This window comes from Marmota flaviventris, chromosome 6, assembly GCF_047511675.1.
Source record: "Marmota flaviventris isolate mMarFla1 chromosome 6, mMarFla1.hap1, whole genome shotgun sequence".
Lineage (NCBI taxonomy): Eukaryota > Metazoa > Chordata > Mammalia > Rodentia > Sciuridae > Marmota > Marmota flaviventris.
This window is the reverse complement of record NC_092503.1, coordinates 107,876,384-107,896,878: the sequence shown is the minus strand read 5'-3', so window position 1 is coordinate 107,896,878 and position 20,495 is coordinate 107,876,384. Positions and strand designations below refer to the sequence as shown.

Sequence of the window (20,495 nt, the reverse complement as noted above, 5' to 3'; positions counted from 1 at the left end):
CTACAGTTTGATTTTTGCTACTAGGGCAGGTAGACTCCTGTGGGGAAGCAGATTTCCAAGTCCACTGACCTCCCTGCACCTGACCACAGAGTGTTCAGATACTTCTGATAGCTCACTTCCTCCTTCTAAGAGGTTGGCAGTTTGAAGGTCATATCCTGCATTTGTATTGATCACCTGGTTTTACAATTTATTAAAGCAACTCCAATCATTGATCTTTCTCTTCCTAGAATAAGGATTGTGAAATGAACTGCTCTTTGAGATTATAAAAATCCACCTCAACTTGTACTTATTTCAAACTGAGATAACATTTGTTTAATAATGTTCTTAGTGTCATCAGAATATAAATAAGATGTACAAAAACTTGTCTAGGAAAGTGTAGCTAATGGAATTCTTATGTAGAAAGAAAGTACTAGGAGAAAATTTTGCCTACGTAGATGATACAAATTATTGATCTCTCTGGTTTTGACAAATGTCATCTCAGTGAAGCATTCCTATTTCCTCTTGCTGGCAGAAAAATAGCTGGATATTGTCAGTCCTGGGAAAAAATTGTGAAATCTAACCTGCCTCTGATCTTCATTTTGAACAATACAGCAGGCAGCTGAGGACTTTGTGAGAGGTGGTTTAGAGTTGCCTTTCAGTGTAAATTTTGAGAGCTCTTCATCACTAGTAGTTACTTGAACTTAAAATACAAGTGCAAAAGAAGTCTAAGGAAAATGCTGAAATGTGCATGCTTGAAACATATTTTATGTCACTTATACACCCACATAATTTCTACTGAAATATCAAGAGTTTTAGTTATCCTTGGTATATTAGCCTTATTATATGAAGAGTAAATGAAAGCACAAAATGTTATATGGCTAGCCATGAACTTGTGCTGCTTAATTTCTGTTTAAGCCCCTAACATTGGAAGTAGTAGAAACACTATTAGGTCCTGGCATGGATTAGACAGCACCTTTTATCCAGAGTTTTTTAAATGACTTCCAAACATCTGGAATTAAGTTGAACTTGCCTTTATTACTTATGAAGGAATCTTCAAAGTGTGGTACCCAGACCAAGAGCAGCAGTAGCACTTGGAACCTATCAGAAATGGAAATAATAGAGACCCCGTCCCAAGAACTACTGAGAAGGAGCTCAAGAGATGGGGCAGCAGTCTATTTTGTAAGCCCTTTAAGTGATTCTGAAGCTCCTGCCAATTTGGGAACCACAGGTCGAGAAGAAAAGGTGCACAGAGGAGTTAAATGACTGGAACACTCAATGGTCAGAGGTAGGTGTAAAGTCACAACCTTTTTATTTCTGCTCTTTAGTTTTATAGGGAGCTGACTTTTTTCCAAGCTATTGCTTTCCACATGGACCAAGGGCTATGACTTGCATCCAAAATAGATGATTCACTTTTGTACCAAAGAAAACATTCCTTTCTAGGGAAAAGGGGTCAAATTTAAGGCCATGTTTACTTAACCTAGGGAAAAGGGTAAAAGTTGGTAAATCTATTGAGGACCCCCTAAAATTGGAAGTAGTAGAAACACTATTAGATCCTGGTGTCGATTAGATCTTGAATTAAAAGGACCCAGTGTGTTCTCAGTCTGGTTCCACCTAAGGTACATGTTTAGATCAGGCCAAAGTGAGGAAATCAGTCGGCTCATCTCTAGAATTTAAAACCAAGGACTAGAGCTTATATTAAATCTGAAAGCTGTCATTATAGTCAAGATTCTGAATACATTTACCTGTTTTGGTAATGGGTCCAGAAGAGTACAGTCATATTTATAAAGTATTAAAATAATACATATTTGAATCTCTAACAGAGCAAACCACCTGAAAGAAAAATATAAAATTGTTATTTGGTTGTGAAAGATACATAAATACCTATTATCAGAGTATGGAGAAAGTATATGTATGGGAGAGCAAATGTGCTTTTTATCTTTCACTAACAAAAGGGTAAACTAAGAACTTACTATTTTTTTAACACCACATACTCATTAGGGCAACTAGTATGATGAAGTTATTTTAGATGTATATAAAAACGCTTTGCCAATGGAAGCACTCAATAAATGAAAGCCTCAGGTCTCTCCCCTAAGTTTTAGGTCTGTGCTTTTTAATATTGTAGCCATTAGTTACATGAGGCTATTTAAATTTAAATACATTAAATTAAACAGAATGAAAAATTCAGTTTCTCAGTTGCACTGGCCATATTTTAAGTGCTTAATAGCCATGTCTGGCTGCAGGCTACCATGTTGGATATATTTAGAGCATTCCTGTGATCTGGGGGGCAGAAGGCTCTATTGGAAAGTCCTGCCTGCATTTAGAAATTACTGCTCAAACATCCTACAAGCACCTCAAGGTCTCGAGAAACTCCAAATCCACTCTTCCTTGTTTCAAGAGTCTCCAAGGTTTTGGATTACACAATCCTGGTAGAAAGTATTTAAGCATACCCTGCAATATGTTGCTGTTCACTTATTTTAAGTATGTACATATACTACTCTATTAGTTTACTGTCAATAAGACACAAAAACAAATTCAAAAAACCAAGAAAAGTATGACTGGAACCTGTTACTTTTACTTGTATTTCATGAGTATAAAAGCCCTTTTGGGATTAACAGCCCTTACTGGGTACACTTAGTCCACTGGGCCTAAAAACTGGAAGTCACCATAACCCTGTTCTCTCCATCACCTTCCACATCTAAGTAGACATGTCCTTTTGTTGATCTCCTAAACAATTCCATAGGCCCTCCCCTGAACCTCTCATCTCCAGTTCTTCCTTTGCTCCCTCAGCGTGGTTCCTCATCATTTATTTCCTGGATTGTTGAATCAGTTTAGCTTCCTATTGGTCTCTTTCATTTCCTTCTACTCATCCTTCACTCTATCACTGGAATAAAGTTTCTAAAACACAAATCGTCACTGTTTCCTCATTTAACACACACATACACGCACACACACACACACACACACTTTCAATGTTTCCTATTTCCAGCTAAACATCATAGAAGAGCCCAGCCAGTTCTTGATGATCTACCTGCTTACCTATCTCTGCAACCTTCTTTCCCGCAGAGCTGCCACTTGATATCCATGCTCTTGTCACACTGTATTACCTGAATTCCCAGAACAGGATGCTCTCTGCTGTGAGCCTTTTTCTGTGTTAGGTTCAGTCTCCTCTAGAAGGATTCCCTGATCATCCACTTCCTCTTCGTTTCCTCTCAGCCAAAGCTTCTACTGCACTAAACTGTGATTACTGAAGAGCCATCTCTCCTCTAGAGTAATTGCATTGTTGGGCCTTAACATAGTGTTAAGTAAATACATGAACAGATGATAGGCAGTAGTGTCTTCCATAAAGAATACATCCTTTCTACCCTTCTCTGTGTTTCTGTGTCACTTTACATATCCCTCAACTGATGTCCTTGTCCAAAAATTCTACTATATCCTACTCTAGTTTAGTCATTAGCATTTGTTTCCTCTTATAGAATATAGTTTCCATGAAAAGCAGAAACCATGTTTTATTCACCTTATTCATCTTTGAATCTTCAATATTTGTTAATGAAATGAATTAATAGGAATGATCTGATATTCATGTCAGATAGTTAGATTGTTTCTCCAGTGATGTTCTTGAAACATCTTGGTGATATTTTATTTCAAATGAAATCTGGAGTACTGCAGGTGTTATTATAACCAACTTGGACAACATATCAAATTTTCAGGAATATTTATGATGCAAATTTAATCCTCCTTACTTGCAAATGTTGAAGATAATTTATTCCATAACTGTATCAGTGTCTATGAAAAAAGACATGCTGATTCAGATCAAATTAGGCAGGGACTCCAAGAAAAAGCAATCTTGCTAATTTGTGTGAAGGCACAAAATGTTTCACACCTAAGTTTTTGTCAAACTTCTAACAAGTTAGAGCTTCTACTCCTATTCATGATAGAGTGACAGAAGTCAGTGTTGCCTTCTACTTTACATAACTCAAAAACTAGGCAAAATTCATGATAAAGATCCCTAAGAGAATAGAAAGAAATGAGGTGAGCTGCTTTGGCTGCCTCCATTTGCAGCTTATGGTAGTTTTCAGGCCACAGGATGAGCACGGGAAAACCCATGCAGGCCAGAGGGTATTGTTAAATTACCAGAGACAGAGATCAAGATTCAGGCAATCTAAAGAGAGTAAATTTGTAGGGAAGAATGTAGAGGAGGGAGTTTCATAGAGAGAGAATAAGAACACTTTGGACGTTTGGACAGAGGTCTCCTTGAGTATTTGGCACAGTACTGATCTCAGCATGTGTTAGAAGAAACTACTGAGGCAGGAGATGAATGGCGAAAATACAGTCAAAGTTCAATAAGCTAAATAAGGTCTAGAGCTTATACAAAGCATGGATTTTTTTTCCCCCAAAAGACAGAAGAGAGATATTGCAGCCCACAGACCACTGGGTGGAATCCTAAAAGAGTATTGCCTTAGGTAGTAATGGGATTATATTATCCTATGTTAAATGCCACTCTGGATATAACTTAAAGCTTAAAATTAAGCTTTGAAAACTTGTTTTTCAAGCAACTACATGCCATAATAAAGTCTAAAACTAAACTAAAATAAAACCCAGCATTCATGAAAATTAAACTTCCTATATTATATCTATTTAAAAAACTCCAGGGTTTCTAGAAGTAAACCCACATATCTATAGCCAGCTGATCTTTGGCAAAGATGCTATAAACATGTACTGAAGAAAGGACAGTCTTTTCAATAACTAGCACTAGAAAAAATGGATATTCACATGCAGAAGACTCAAACCAGACTCCTATATCTCACCATATATAAATATCAACTCAAAATTGTTTGAAGACATTGTAGATGTACACATAACGTTTATTTATTATTTTATTATTTTTATGTGGTGCTAAAAATTAAATCTAGGCCTCACACTTGCTAGGCAAGTGTTCTACCACTGAGCCACAACCCCAGCCCCTGTTGTTTGTTTTTAAAAGACCTTAAAACATAGGAAGCTAGCCAAAAGAGATAAATGGATTTTATCAAATGAGAAAGCTTCAGCCCAACAGGGGAAACAATTATCAGAGTGAAGAGACAAAATACAGAATGGCAGAAAATATGGGAAAACACACATTGTACAAAGTCTTATCAACCAAAATAGACAAGGAACTCAAAGCAACAGAAAAAAAGAAAAAAAAAGCCACAAATAATTGAATTAAAAAATAGGCAACAGACTAAAATTGCCATTTTTTTTCCTAAGGAAGTGGCCAACAGGTATATGAAAAAGTGTTCAACATCACTCATCATCAGGGGAATGCAAATCAAAACACAATGAAATATAACCTTGCTCCAGTAAGGATGGCTATTGTCAAAGTGACAATAGGTGCTGGTGAGGACATGAGCAAAAGGGAAACTTTGCATTCCACACCATTGGTGGGAATGAAAAACCATTGTGAAAACAGTACAGAAGTTTCTTAAAAAATGAAAAAGAGAACTACCATATGACCCAACAATGCCACTATTGACTATATATCCAAAGGAAAAACATCAGTCTGTCAAAGACTCATTTGCACACGCAAGTTTATTGCAGCAGTATTCACAACAGCCAAGAAATGGAAACAACCAATGAAGTGATAAAGAGAAAGTGTCCATCAACCGATGAAGTGATAAAGAGAAAGTGGTGGATAAACACACAGAATGCTAGGCAACCATATAAAAAGGATAAAATCATATCATTTCATACAATATGGATGGAACTTGAGGTCATTATGTGAAGTAAAACAGGCTCCTGATAGAAAGACATGTCTCATATGATCTCATTCAAACTAAAAAGTTTATCATATTGAAGTTGAGAGTAGAATGATGGTTACCAGAAGCTGTGAAGGGAAGGGGAGATGGAGAGAAGGGAAATGGTTGATTAAAGGGTACTAGTTTTAGTGTTCTGTTGCATGGTAGGATGATTATAGATAATGATAATATACTGCATACTCTTTTTAAAAAATTAGAAGAAAAGATTTTGCATATATTTACCATAAATAAATGATAAGTGTTTGGGGAGAGTGTTTTATCCTGATTTCAACATTATACAATGTATATATGTATCAACACATCACTCCATAAATATATATAAGTTTAATATATCAATTAACAAGAAAAAAATTGACTAAAGGAAATTAGAACATATGACCTAAGCAAGAGAAAAATCATTTATAAAGAAACAATGAGACAGGTACAGTGACACATGTCTGTAATCCAGCAGCTCAGAAGGCTTGGGCAGGAGGTCAGAGGTTCAAAGCCAGTCTCAGAAACTTAGTGAGGCCCTAAGCAACTCAGTAACACCCTGTCTCAAAAAATAAAATATAAAAAAAGCTGGGAATGTGGCTCAGTGGTTAAGTGTCCCTGGTTCAATTCCTGGTACCACAAACAAACAAAGCTCCATAAATAAATAAATAAAGTTTAATTTCAAAAAAGAAAAAAGAAACAATGATAAATATTGGAAGCATTTAAGTATACTCCATATATTCAAAAACGAGGAAGAAAACATACAATGAGGAGAGAAATGGAAAATATAAAAAAATCCAAATCAAACTTCAAGAAAAAAAAATACAGTATCTTAAAAGGAAAGATAAACTGGAAGGGAGTAACAGAAGATAAGATACTGCAAAATAAAATGGCATGGAACTTAACATAATAATGGAAAATATCTAAAATAAAGTACCTAGAATAAAAGGACTCTAAAAGAAGAAATGAAGAGGACATCAGTGACTTACAAAATAATATAAAGTGTCTAACATACATGTAATTAGAGATGGCTAAAGGTAGGAAGGAATAATATTTTAAGAAATAATGGCTGAAATATTTTCAAACTTTTGAAAACTACAGCTTACTGACCCAAGAAGCCCGGGAAACCCCAAGCAGAAGAAATATAAAGAAAATAATGCTAAGGCAAATCATAATCACATTGCTGAAGACAAGAGAGAAAAAAACTTTTTAAAGCAGCCAGAGAAAAATAAGCTTTTTTTGCAACAAAATTAGGGGTGGGGATATAGCTTATTTGGTAGAGTGCTTGCCCTGGGTTTGAGCCCCAGCACCACAAAAAAAAAAAAAAAAAAAAAAAAAAATTGAAGTCAACATAGACTTTTCATCTGAAACTATGCAAACCAGAAGACAATGGCTCAATAGGCTTAAAGTATTAATAGAAAAAACAAACCATCAGTGTCTCAAGAAAAGGAGCTAATGAAGTTCTTTATCACTAATGAACTGTGAAAGAGGCCAGCGGCCTTGATAATTTTGTGATACTTAATTTTCTTGTTAAAGAAATAGATTATACCATATATTATTAGGAAAAAAGATTATTGTCTTTAGAAATGCATGAAGGAGACAAAGAGAAGGAGGAGGGAGAGAGAAAGAAAAAGAAAGAGGTTGACATAACCACTCAGTAGAGAATTTGGAGAATTAGCATTTGGACAAACTGTAAGGACATGGTGTGCCTGTATCTGCTGTGGGCCATTTGAGGAGCTTAATTTTCAAGAAAAAACATGGAGAGTCCTACTGAAAACCTCCAGTGTAATTCTACACTCAGATATTTTGAAATGTACTAATGGAGAAAGGGGGATGAATCCTGAAACAGAACCAACTTCTCAGGGTAGAGATGAAACCAAAAATATGGTGGAGCTGCTCTGTGGCTATTTTGCCAGAGAGACAAGCATAGCGTCATGTAAAGAAGTGCATAGACAGAACGGGAGACATTCTGTTAAGTGCTTCACTTAAATACTTTTCTCCTGGACTATAAGTAAAGAAACATTTCATGGACAGAAATATTTTCCTACCTATACTTTCCTTTCTTTTTTTTTTAAATTAACTTCAAAAATTCAATAAAATCTGATGCACTTACACTATTTTGTATGATAGTGCAGTGGAGAACAAAGGGATAAAATGGCAGAAGCATGAACAGCTTATGCCCCTCTGATGGAGACCGCATGGGAGCAGTAGCGCCCATCTTTATTGAGGTGGTGGTGACACACAGGACTGGAGTACAGCAAAGATCGCAGAGCACCCACATGTCAAGTTCTGATTAGACTACCAGGGCACAATGTAACATGCCTGTCTTTTCTCCATGGTAACAGTGAACTGACAACTGGTTATTCTCTGAGAGTTCTTACAAAGTAAGATCATTCATTCATTCCATATTATGCCTTTATGTGCTCTGTATGCTTCTAAGCACTGACATTATCCCAGGTAAACAAAAACAACACTCATATTCTCATAGAGCTTAAATTCCAGTAGAATATATATTAGAAATTATAAATAAGACAAGGGAAAAGTGAGTGATGAAGGTATGTGCTAAAACATTTCAGATTAGGAAGTCTTCTCTGATGAGGTGACATTTCTATAGGCACTGGAATCAATCAAAGAGAATGAGGCATGTGAGTATCTTGGGTAGGGCATTTCCTGAAGAGGAGTTACACCTTAGGACTCTGATCCTGAACTGAACATGCTAGAGACAGTGAACAGACTGCATGTATTGAAAAATTATATCTAAGTTTGAAAATGAGGTTTCTTTAAGCATTGTCACAAGAACATTAAAGTATCATCACAAGTAGCATTCAAAGGGTTTGATAAAACTAGTTGTGATGGTGCACTCCTGTAATCCCAGAAACTCAGGAGGCTGAGGCAGGAAGGAGGATTGCAAGTTCAAGGCCAGTCTCTGCAATTTAGTAAGAGGCCCTTAGCAACTTAGCAAGACCCTTTCTCAAAATAAAAAAATAAAAATAAAAAGGGCTGGAGATGTGGCTCAGTGGTTAAGCACCCCTGGGTTCAATCCCTGGAACCAAAACCACAACAAAGCAAACACAGATTTTCAGTTAGGAGGAAAAAGTTCAAGAGATCTATTTTACCTCATGGTGACTACATTTAATAACAATATATTGTATATTTAAAAATTGCTAAGAGAATAGACTTTAAGTGTTCTCACCCAAAAAATGTTTAAGTATGTGAGATAGTCCATTTGTCAGATACCTTGATTTCACAAAATGTATTTATACCAAAGTAATATATTGTGCACAATAAATGTATACCATTTTCTTGTCAATTAAAATTAAAAAAATTAAATATAAAAGAATATATAGAGGAAGTAGAATAATAAAAAAGGAATGATAGAAAATTTTCCCCCAAAGGAGATAATTAGGAATAATATTTACCCATTCATTAAGATACTTTCCCACTACAATCTGTGAGGCAGCATTTCCTTAATTAATTTTAGTCCCTATAATGTTCTTAAAAATGATAAAACTACCTTCACCTTAAAGATTAATCAATAACTCAGGCTTCTGACCAATCATGCTTGTGCATTCTGAATTAGTGAGGCTTTAATATTTTTTTCTTTATTTTTAGTATTGCTTGTTTGGTTACATTGATAGTTACTTAAATAGTATTAACATTAACATGACCATTTGTATTATTTATAAATGTTTTGAGATTTCAATGAAAGGAAAAGATAAATTAATAATGTGATAAAAATCTATATTGAAAATCTTATTTTCTCCAAATCCAGATATCTTGATATTTTGATAGCATTATCTCAATTATCCACTGAAGTTATTTTTGCTGGCAATGGCAAAAATTAAAATGCTTTGTGTTTTTAAGCCTTTTCTATGTTATTAAATGTTGTTCAATGTCTAAAATACCAGAAACGTTTAAGTGAACTTTAAAAAGCTCTTTAAGCCAAAGAAAAGAGATTCATAAATCTGTATTTTTAAAGATCATTTTCAAAAATGAGCTGAACTATGTTCATGCTGGGAATGTTTTCTTAATACTCTTAATGCTAAAACAATGAAAATAATGAGGCATGTTATTTATAACGGGTTTATTTTTTACATCTACAGGAACAATATTGCACATCTACAAATAAAACTCATTAAGATATAAACATGTTGAAAATTCCTCAAATAGTTAGTACGTGCGTATTTTTCCTGTTTGTAAATATTTGTTCACAGAATGCTACACAGGAATGGGGAACAAAAAATCCTGCAAAAACACACTGCTGGGAATGAACAGGGAGAGATGAGACAGGTGACAATATAAGGTAACAGCCTAAGGCAGTGGGAAAAGGTGCAGGTGCAAACAAAAGAACTATAGAAATTGGGAGTCTGGAGAGAGCGCCAAGAACCAGGTACCTGGAGGTGAAACATGAGCTAGACCTTCAGGAAGGACAGGCTTAAATAAGTGGACATGTTGAAAGAGGGCATTTCAGAGCCAGCAAATGTCACAGCCAGGGGAGGAATGGATGCTCTGAAGTTGGGGAACAGCAAGTGACCTCTCTGGGGACTGCACTCCCTGAAGTGTAGAAGGCACAGCTGGTGCCGTATTGTGGACAGCGAGTTCTGGGTTGAGGAGTCTGCCTGGCAGGCAGTAGTGCCAGAGTCCTAATAAGAGAGTGACAATCAGAGATCATTATTTCAGGAAAAGTAACTGCATGTAATAAGTAAAGATAGACTTAAAATGATACAGAATCAGGAGAGGGCTTGGACAACAGCAATCAGTGGATGCTGAGGTGATAAAGACCTGGCTTTGGAGGACAGAATAGACACAGAAGCCCCGAAAGAAGGACTGAAGGATTATGCCCAAACCCAGGTGTCTAGTGCAGTAATGATACATCCAAAAGAAATCAAGAGAAGCAGTACTGGCATGGGGGAGCATTAATGATTTTTACTTCAGATGCTTTGATTTTGAGACTGTTCCTCTCTCACTTTAAAAAAGAAAATCTCTTTTCCTTCTAGAAGTCATTGCAGCAAGTCCAGCATGAGCTGGAAAACTTACTGTTGCCAGGAGCAGGAGCTCTGAAGTGCATTCCTAGTTGCCACCAGATTCAGCTTTGTGAAAATAGAATGATCTCGCGCTGGAACCCGGAGAAAGCAGCACAGAATTTCACAGGCACCAGGCCCTGACGCATAGCTATTCAAGGGGAAGGAGAAGGACTTTCCCACAACCTTGTCCCACAAGAGCTCTTAGGAAGACAAGATCAATTTAGTGTCAAGAAACAAAGTCATCCAGATCCGTGATCCTCAAACTTCAGCACATATCAGACTCCCCTTGGAGGTGTTGTTAATACACAGATCTCTGAACTTCACCCCAAAGTTTCTGATTCAGCAGGTTAGGACAGGGCACAAGAATTTGCATTTTTTTACAACTTTTCAGGTAATGATACTACTGGTGGTCTGAAGACCACATTTTGAGAACGGCTGATCTGGAGAAAACTGACAAAGAGAAAGAAAATAAAATGTATGTTAATATATGTAATAATGAAACCTCTTAACTTTAATACATAGTATCCAAATTACAAAGATCATCCCAATCATACATAAAACGTTATGGCTGGGTGGAGCATCAGGAAGATGCTTTATGTTAAATAAAGAAAATAAGATGTGAGGACAAGAATGGCATATTTTGGAAGAGGAGGAAAAGAATGAAACATGAAAACAGACTAGGAATTATTTGCAGGCAGAAAAGGAGAAAGCAGATGGTTAAGCACAGAGGAATGGATTGGAGAACCTTGACTCTTCTTGATTCAAGATACTATTTTCTGTTTCATTGAGAAGATCAGAACTGGCTTCCAGGAGGGGAGTTTTCCAGACTATAGAAAGGCTGGTGCCAATGATGGTCCTACAGCTACTCCTCCTAGAAGGGAAACTCTCATATGTTTGAGTATTTGCTAGAAATGTGGGCACCTTTTTTTTAAATCTCCTTATTCAGGAAAAAGGGCCAAGTGAATTTTTGTACATGATGCTGGGTGCGGGTCTAACCTACTACCCGATGCCTTGCTTATGGATATTTAATTTTCCTGGAACCATTGTTGAAAAGATCTCCATTGATGGTTTAGCATTCTTGTCACTTCATTCTGGGATCTCAATTCCATTGGTCTCTATGGCGGTCTTTATATCAGTACCATATATTGTGGCAGTTTTCTTCTGTTCCTACACTGGTGAGTGTTTTTACCATGAAAGATGTTGACATTTGTCAAGTGTGTTTTCTGCATCTATTATGATGAGCATATGAGTTTTTCTCCCTGCTAATTCTGCTAATGTGGTGTACTATGTTGATTAATTTTCATATGTTGAAACATCCTACCTGCAGAAATAAATCCCACTTGGTCATGGTGCCTCTTTCTAATATGTTGCTGAGTTTGGCTTTCTAGTATTCTGTTGAGAATTTTTGCAGCAATGTTCATAGGAGATTTGTTCTATAGTTTTCCTTTAATGTAGTGCCTTCGTCTAGCTTTGGTGTTGGGTAACGGCTGACCTCATGGAATGAATTAAGGAATGTTCTCTTCATTTTTTTTTTTAAAGAAAAGCTTGAGAAGGACTGGTATTAGTTATTCTTTCAATATTTGCTAGAATTCACTGAGAAACTATCAGTTAAGTGCTTTTCTCGGCTGGAAGATTTCTGAATCCTGATTTATCTCTAGCTGAACAGGTCTATTATGATTTTCTCTTTCTCATGATTTGGCCTTGATAGTTGTATTTCTAGGATTTTTTGTTTGTTTGTTTCACTGAGGTTACTCAATTTGTTGAAAGTCTTGCTAATTTCCTGGCATTTGATTGGTCACAACACTCCGATAATCCTTTTTGTTTCTATAGAATCAGTGGTAATGTCCTATTTCCAGTTTTGTAACTTAAGTCTTCTCTCTTTTTCTTTTAGACTATCTAGCTAAAATTTTATCAGTTTGTTTTTAATTTTTTCGAAGAACCAACATTAGTTTTCATTGATTTTCTCTACCATTTTCCTTTCTCTATTTCATTCATCTCTGTTCTAATCTTTGTATTTCCTCCCTTCTCCTAGTTTTGGGTTTAGTGTGTTCTTTTTCTAACCCCTTGAGTTATTTTCTTAGGTTGTGGATTTGAGATCTTTCTTAGGTTTTGACATAACCATTTATAGCTACAAATTTTCCCTTTAGCACTGCTTACACCACATCCCATAAGTTTTGGTACACTGTATTTTCATTTTTCTCTATTTTTTTCATTTTCCCCATGATTTCTTCTTAGATGAGCAGGTTGTTAAAGAGGGTGCTAACTTCCATAAATTTGTGTTTCTCTAATGGTGTTGTGTTTCCTTGCTTTTTCGAGTTTTGTGTAGCCTTGTTGATGATGCCTGCACATTTCGGGGAGCAGTGACCTCTCTCTTCCAGATTTACTGACTGGCTTCAGTGGGAAAAGCCTGAGGGTTAGAGGGCACCGCCAGATGCTGAGTGGTAGCACAATTGCTGCCCAGCTCTGCCACTAAGGTCCACATCGGCCAAGACTGAGAGGGTATTTGGCAGGTTGGGCTGTGAGTGTCTGTGATAGTAGTAATGGTGGCAAGGGTCTTAGGGGCCCTTAGTGGCAAAGGCTACTGTGTTCCTCTGGTTTCCCTTGGCTTCTGAGGTGGGGAGTGGAGTCCTAGACAAAGCACTTCCTTGTGGAACTGATCCTGGCATGTGGGAATGCTGCTGGCCATGGTGACACTAGGCTTTGAGGCATAGGCACTTTTCTATTGGTGGTGGTGCCAGTGTTGGAGGCACAAGTGTGATCAATTTTGTTTTGTGATACCCCCATGGCAAATGAAACTCAGCCTCTTTATAAAGCACAAATTATTTTAAAAAAAACAATTAACTGATGTGGTTAGAATATGTTCATAGAGTTCAATAATTCTTGAAAGAAAACTTACTTTTAAGGTAACTGTATTACTTGATGTAAATGACATAAAATGCACAACAGACCAGTTTCCATATTGAGCACAATGTATTGCTCTATGTAACAACAACAACAACAACAAAAAAAACCTAGAGCAGGTGCTGGTCTTCGACAGAGATATCTCCAACAGCTCAGGGATATTACCATGAAGCCAGTTTCCCTGTTGCTTTGCTCTGCCAAGTTCATCCTAACAGTGTCTGCTCTTATAGTCTCAAAATAGCTGTCAAGAGTTTCTGGATCCAAATGCCTCTTTCTTCACATCCCAGAGGAAGTGACTATTTTTGATCCAGAAGCCTCAACAGAAACCCTCGTAATTAATTGTCCTGTTTAAGACATCTGCCAATTCCCAACTAAACCAATCACTCTGGAAAGGGCAAAAGGGAGTAGGGTTGGAATGTGCTGACTGGCTTCGGGAACAGAGGTCCCCTATGATAGAGTGGAGGGTAAAATCAGCACCCTACAATCTCATGGTTCTCCAGATGAAAAGGATGATGACTGGGAAAAGAGAAGAAGGCATTAGGTGATGGGGAGATGATAACCTACAGGTGATATTGTGATATAGTACGTTTTAAATTTCAGTCTTCCTTTCTGAGGAATGGAGCCCTTTTTCTGAACAGCAGAGATACCTAACTCATTAGAGAAGAGTCACTTGGTCTGATGAGGTAAGAAGATCCATGGGGGCAGGGACAGGGTACCCAATCTGAAGGGGCTGAAGATATATTTTGTAAGTTAAACAGAAAAGGGCCCCTTTCTGAAATTCTTGCTCGGAAAAGATGTGTTGTTTTTGAAGCACTTGTGCCTAAGTATTAAAAATCACTCTCGGATTGCTTCTGTTCTTGACAGCCTTAAATCTTTGCCTCCTAATGAAGTGTCAGAACGAAATGGCCAGGAAAATAATGACTGCAATTTTGCCGATGGTTTCTGTGTTCCTTGGAGTGAGTCACTGCTCCTTTGCAAAGCAGTAAGAGGAAAAAAAACATGGCTAAAAATTTATAATGGCTCCTAACAGCCTGGCTCAGTACTAGAATTAACCACATTCACCCTTCATTCCAACCTTGTTCCTAAACCCTTTTTATTCACCCTCAAGGACATGTGCACACTTAGTAAAACCATTAGATTATACAAGTAAATATGAACATTTAATTATATTTAACAACTGGAGTTGAGGGGATACATTTGTTTATATAACCCATTCCTCAGAATAAAATGAATTTTCAATTTGTCATTAAACCTGTGGTGGTTTCAATTAGCTCACTTCTCAAAAGCAATTATCTATTTTTATTTTTAAGTATAAAAGGGAGAAAGCTACTTATAACACTTCTCAAATACAAAATTGTGCACTTCTCTAATACAAAATTTACTGAATAAGGAACCACCATTAAAATTATGCTTTCTGTTGGTTTTTGGTACCAGGGATTGAACACAGGGAGCTTTACCACTGAGCCACATCCCCAGCCCTTTTACTGTTTTATTTTGAGACAAGGTCTCACTAAGTTGCTTAGGGCCTTGCTAAGTTGCTGAGCCTGGCTTTGAACCTGTAATTCTCCTACTACAGCCCCCTCAGTTGCTGGGATTACAGGTATGCACCACCATGCCTGGAGAAATTACATTATTCTAAACATAAGTATATAGAATTAGATGTGCCCAGAGCTCCATGAATCCTAAACATATAGTTGCCTTCATGTTTACATGCACATATATGACATTCCTATGTGCAGTTATTTATTTATTTTTTTATTTCCTCAGTTTGATTCTACTCTACCTTAGGAAGATGTGCTTTCTTCCGTGTTATTTACTAATTATTCCCTTCTAATCCAAAAGTCTTTTCTTTTTTTTAAATTGTTTTTATTTTTTAAATACATGATAGTAGAATGCATTACAATTCTTATTACAAATATAGAACACAATTTTTTATATCTCTGTTAGTATATAAAGTATGTTCACAACAATTCATGTCTTCATACATGTGCTTTGGATAATGATGTCATTCACATTCCACTATCATAGCTAACTCCATGTCCCCTCTCTTCCCCTCCCACCCCTCTGCCCTATCTAGAGTTTGTCTATTCATCCCATGCTCCCCCTCCCTACCCCACTATGAGTCAGTCACCTTATATCAGAGAAAATATTCAGCATTTGCATTTTAGGGATTGGCTAATTTCACTTAGCATTATCTTCTCCAACTCCATCCAATTACCTGCAAATGCCATGATTTTATTCTCCTTTATTGCTGAGTAATATTCCATCGTGTATATATATGCCACATTTTTTTATCCATTCATCTACTGAAGGGCATCTAGGTTGGTTCCACGGTTTAGCTATTTTGAATTGTGCTGCTATAAACATTGATGTGGCTGTGTCCCTGTAGTATGCTGTTTTAAGTCCTTTGGGTATAGACCAAGGAGAGGGATAGCTGAGTCAAATGGTGGTTCCATCCCTAGTTTTCCAAGGAATCTCCATACTGCTTTCCATATTGGCTGTATCAATTTGCAGTCCCACCAGCAATGTATGAGTGTGCCTTTTCCTCCACATCCTCGCCAACACTTATTGTTGTTTGTACTCATAATAGCTCCCATTCTGACTGGAGTGAGATGATATCTTAGAGTAGTTTTGATTTGCATTTCACTAATTGCTAGAGATGATGAACATTTTTTCATATATTTGTTTATTTATTATATTTCCTCTTCTGAGAACTGTCTGTTCAGGTCCTTGACCCATTTATTAATTGGGTTATTTGTTTCTTTGGTGCTTAGCTTTTTCTAATCCCCCTTCTACTAAACTGCTATGACAGCTATACAGAAGAGTCATCTGGCACATCTTATATGCCATCTTATGAAGTTAAGCGGGGCTTGCTCTTTGTGTTGCTGTCTCATCTCCCCAAACACAATATAAGGTATTCAGGATGTTTTGTGTCTTTGAATCTCCCCAATGTTGTTGTTTGTGTGTTTATTTGCAGTACTGGAGATTGAACCCAAGGCCTCACACAGACTAATTAAGTGCTCTACCACTGAGCTATACACCCCCAGATCTTTTTATTTTGTTTTTTTGAGACAGGGTCTTGCTAAGTTGCCCAGGTTGTCTTCAAACTTGTGATCCTCTGCTTCAGCCTCCTGAGTAGCTTAGATAGGAATGTGCCACTGTGCCTGCTGAATCCCCCCTCAATTTTAAACAAAGTAACATGAGTTACAATATAAGCCCTTCATGGTAGGGGCTTTATCTGGTTTGTTTTCTAAAGGTAGCTCCTAGAATCCTGCTTTGACACAAAGCATATACTCAATAAACAATTACTGAATGAAAGAATAATCATATTAATACTGTGTGTTTAAAAGACATTTGTTCAATTGAATAGTACTATTAAGATAATCTTAGCTATAACTATGCTTTTGATTAATTTTTCAATAGCTGTGTGATTTTTATCAATGACCCAAATCTATGACTCTGTAGCATTGTCCTAAGATACATGAAGAACTTCCCTGCCCTGCCCCCAACATGAACTAGAATCAGTTTACATTCCCTAGGAATCCATGCTTTACCAAATACTCCACTTCCCAATATTTGCAGAATTACTTTTATTACACCTGCTTTTAATCTGAGCATGGCTTTCTCTATAAAATGGTTAATCTTGCCAAAGACCAGGATTGTTGTTTTATTCCATCTTTATCAGTTCACACAGTGGTACAGCCAAGCAGGCCTCCTCTAGCAGTGGTGAGGACCAAGGTAAATTCAGCTCATTGGCTTTAGGGTACATGCTGGTTGGGGGTATAGTAAACACATCACTTTGTGTCAAGATCATCCACTCTCAGATGATTGCTCAAAGGAGTTTTCCCCAGCTCTGAAAATCCCCTTGTCTTATATTTCTCCTTTTAAATCTCATCATTTAAGGTGAGACTTCCCACTATCATGAATCCCTTCATTTTGCCCTGTTCTATATTTGGTGAAGTCTAATAGTTTACCTTGCTTTCTCCTGTTTGTTTTTCTACAAAATATCAAAATTCTCTAGCAATAGAAGCCCTGTGATAGGTTTCCTTCCTATGCTGCAGGGAAATATCCAGCAAGGGACTCCTCCTGCAAACCTCTTTCCTGAACTCCCATTATTATCAAGAGGGACTAACAGTTCTTTTATTCTGGTTTTTGGTTGGCAACTGATGGCAGCACCAAGTATTATTTAGGTAAATTACCAATGTCTTCTGTGTTTACTTTCGAGAGGGACTCTCATACCACCTCAGTGAACTGAGCTCCAAGAAGTGACAGCTGCAAGGCCATAAGAGTATGTGTTCACGATGAACTCAGATTGTCAGCTGCGTTACAGGCAGTGCTCTCTGATTCACTGAGTTTTTGGTGCATGAGAAAATAAGTTGGCTCCTGGTACAACAATTAGTAATGGGTGCAATTTTCTGGTGTTTATACTAAGGATTTGTGGAATTAAATTTCTAGTGGAAAGATCAGTCTGGGTATACATTGTCCAAATGAAGTCATTCTCTTTCCCGAACAATTTTTATTTTATCTCTCTTTAAAACAAAATGCTTCATGAGTTGGTTATTTGAACTAGGTAACAGAAAAATTAAGAACATTTTGAAGCAGAAACTTAATTGAAAACTGGATTTGGATTTGGTAGGTTTTTTTTAAAAAAGATCAGATATATTCAACTCTTGCATTTAACCTGTAGATGTTAGCTATATGATTAATATTTTGCCATACATCAGGTGACTCGAGTATGCAAAGGCAAACTTTTAAATCGGGCCCCCAATTCTCTCCTATTCTTGATTTTTCTATGTCCACCATCTCTTCCAGCCATTTAGATTCAAAGCCAAAGTCTACCTCCAACTCTCAATGGATTATGGTTTCTAATCATTTTCCAAATCTGGTGAATTCCACCATTCCATATCTCTTGTATGGAATATTAACATAACCATATAACTGAAGTTATATCCCACACCAATCCATTCTACCTAAATCCATTTAATGCTTTATTAGTACCTTGTGAGCTGCATACAAACTCCTAAAGCAAGTATTAAGTTGCTTTCCTAATTGAGCCAATGTACTTTTTCAGTCTTCCTTCTCATCACTATCTATAATTTGGCTTCAATAAGAGTTAAAACCATAAACTCTTAAGCCACACACCTCTGTTCTTAATGACCCTTTTCTCATTCTGTTTCCTCAACCTAAAAGTAGCCCTTCAAAAGCCACTTTCCCCACAAAATCTTCTCTAATCACTCTGACCAGATCTACATTCTCTCTTGAGTCTCCACAGAGGTACTTGGGCGTCTCTTATCCTGCAATCCCTGTAGTTATTTATGAACTTTATGTCCCCCTCCACCCCACTATGTGGATACTTCATGAGAGTTGAGAACTTGTCTTACTCATGCCCAAGGTTCCTGCAGCACCTTGCACACAGAAAAAGGCTTAGGACATCCCCAAAACACAGAGCATCTCTATAAAAAAGATGCTATTGGTGGAGCTACAAATGTCATGGTATCCTTTATTGTACCCATTACATGAAAACCCAAGCAAATGTCTTTTAGCCTCAGAAGCTATCACTGAAGACTGCAGCAGCCCCTGTTAAAAACAACAGTCATCAGGCAATTTTTGACTATTGGTCCACACTACATATTTCATTGCCCCTAAAATGGTGAACAATCACTTCTGATATTCAACCTGTGGAGTTTTTTTTGATGGATCTGTCATCTTGTTTCCCATTTGAAACAATGAAACCCTCAACTAAACTGCTTTAAACAAATAAGGACATATATTGTATAAAATCATGGGAAGTAGATGAGCTCTTCAAAACGGATGATTTAAGTAACAGTGCTATCTGTGGACTCACGGGATATTGCCATATTTCTGCTTTGCCATTCATAGATTCTACCCTATCACAAGGCTGTCCCTTTTGAATTTACTGCTAGTAACAATGGGAGACACAGCGAATCTACTCACATCTAATGGGAGAGAACAAAGGAGGCTTCTCTTCTAATTACAGAAGAAAAGTCTCTCCTTTCAGTCTTATTGGCCTGTTTAGTTCATCAGTCTAGCCCAGGATAAATAATTATGTCCAGGAAAACACCAGGCGTCAATTTGCTGACGCTTAGGTTTCTAGAATAATTTCTAAAATGAAGGTTTGAGTTTTCAAGGTTGGCTAAGACTAATTAAACCATTTGGAAGAGATATAAATTACTAAAAGTAATTTGACACTCTAAAATACATAAAAAGAAGCGATAGAATGGATGCTTATAGAATAAGTAATAATTATGAACTAGAATTACTATTCAAACAATGACTGACTTTTTAAATCAAGAAACTATAATTTTTTAGGTGTAAATTTTTTTAAAAGATTTGTACAACCACTGAGTGAGATTTTGTTACACCGAGATATCAGTGTTTACCTATGGAATCTTCCTCAAGGAAGAAATGAGACTTATTTAGTGTAGATTGAATTCTATGAAGTCAGGGACTGTGCTATTTCCCATACTTAGCAGAGGGTCTGGCAAAGGGGAGATACGTTTAAAAAATTTTTCTGTTTGGATAAATAGTATAAATTTCAGTAAATGATGCATACTTGTACTAGAACAGGGCATCACACTAAAGATGAATCCTGGGTAGCAGATTCATTTAACTATGGAAGATACCCAGGGAAAGGTTTTGCAGAAGGAAACTAACTCTGTAAAGAAAAAACAACTAACTGCTACTGTGCTCCAGGTAAGGATGTTCAATAATCCCAGCAAACATCCACAATGACATTGTAGTTGAAGAAATATCACTCTGTTTTGTTTTTTAAAAAACATAGCACTCAAACCACTTCGTTATTATC

General features: G+C 36.9%; 1 protein-coding gene across 1 annotated transcript in view; it reads right to left on the bottom strand.

Annotated features, from left to right (window-relative positions):
- Positions 1-20,495, bottom strand: part of Cyp39a1 (cytochrome P450 family 39 subfamily A member 1) — a 130,486-nt gene that overhangs the window by 2,110 nt on the left and 107,881 nt on the right. Inside the window, exon 11 of the mRNA XM_027950468.2 lies at positions 1,722-1,809. Coding sequence (XP_027806269.2) covers positions 1,722-1,809 — 88 coding nt within the window. The remainder of the gene's footprint in view (positions 1-1,721; positions 1,810-20,495) is intronic.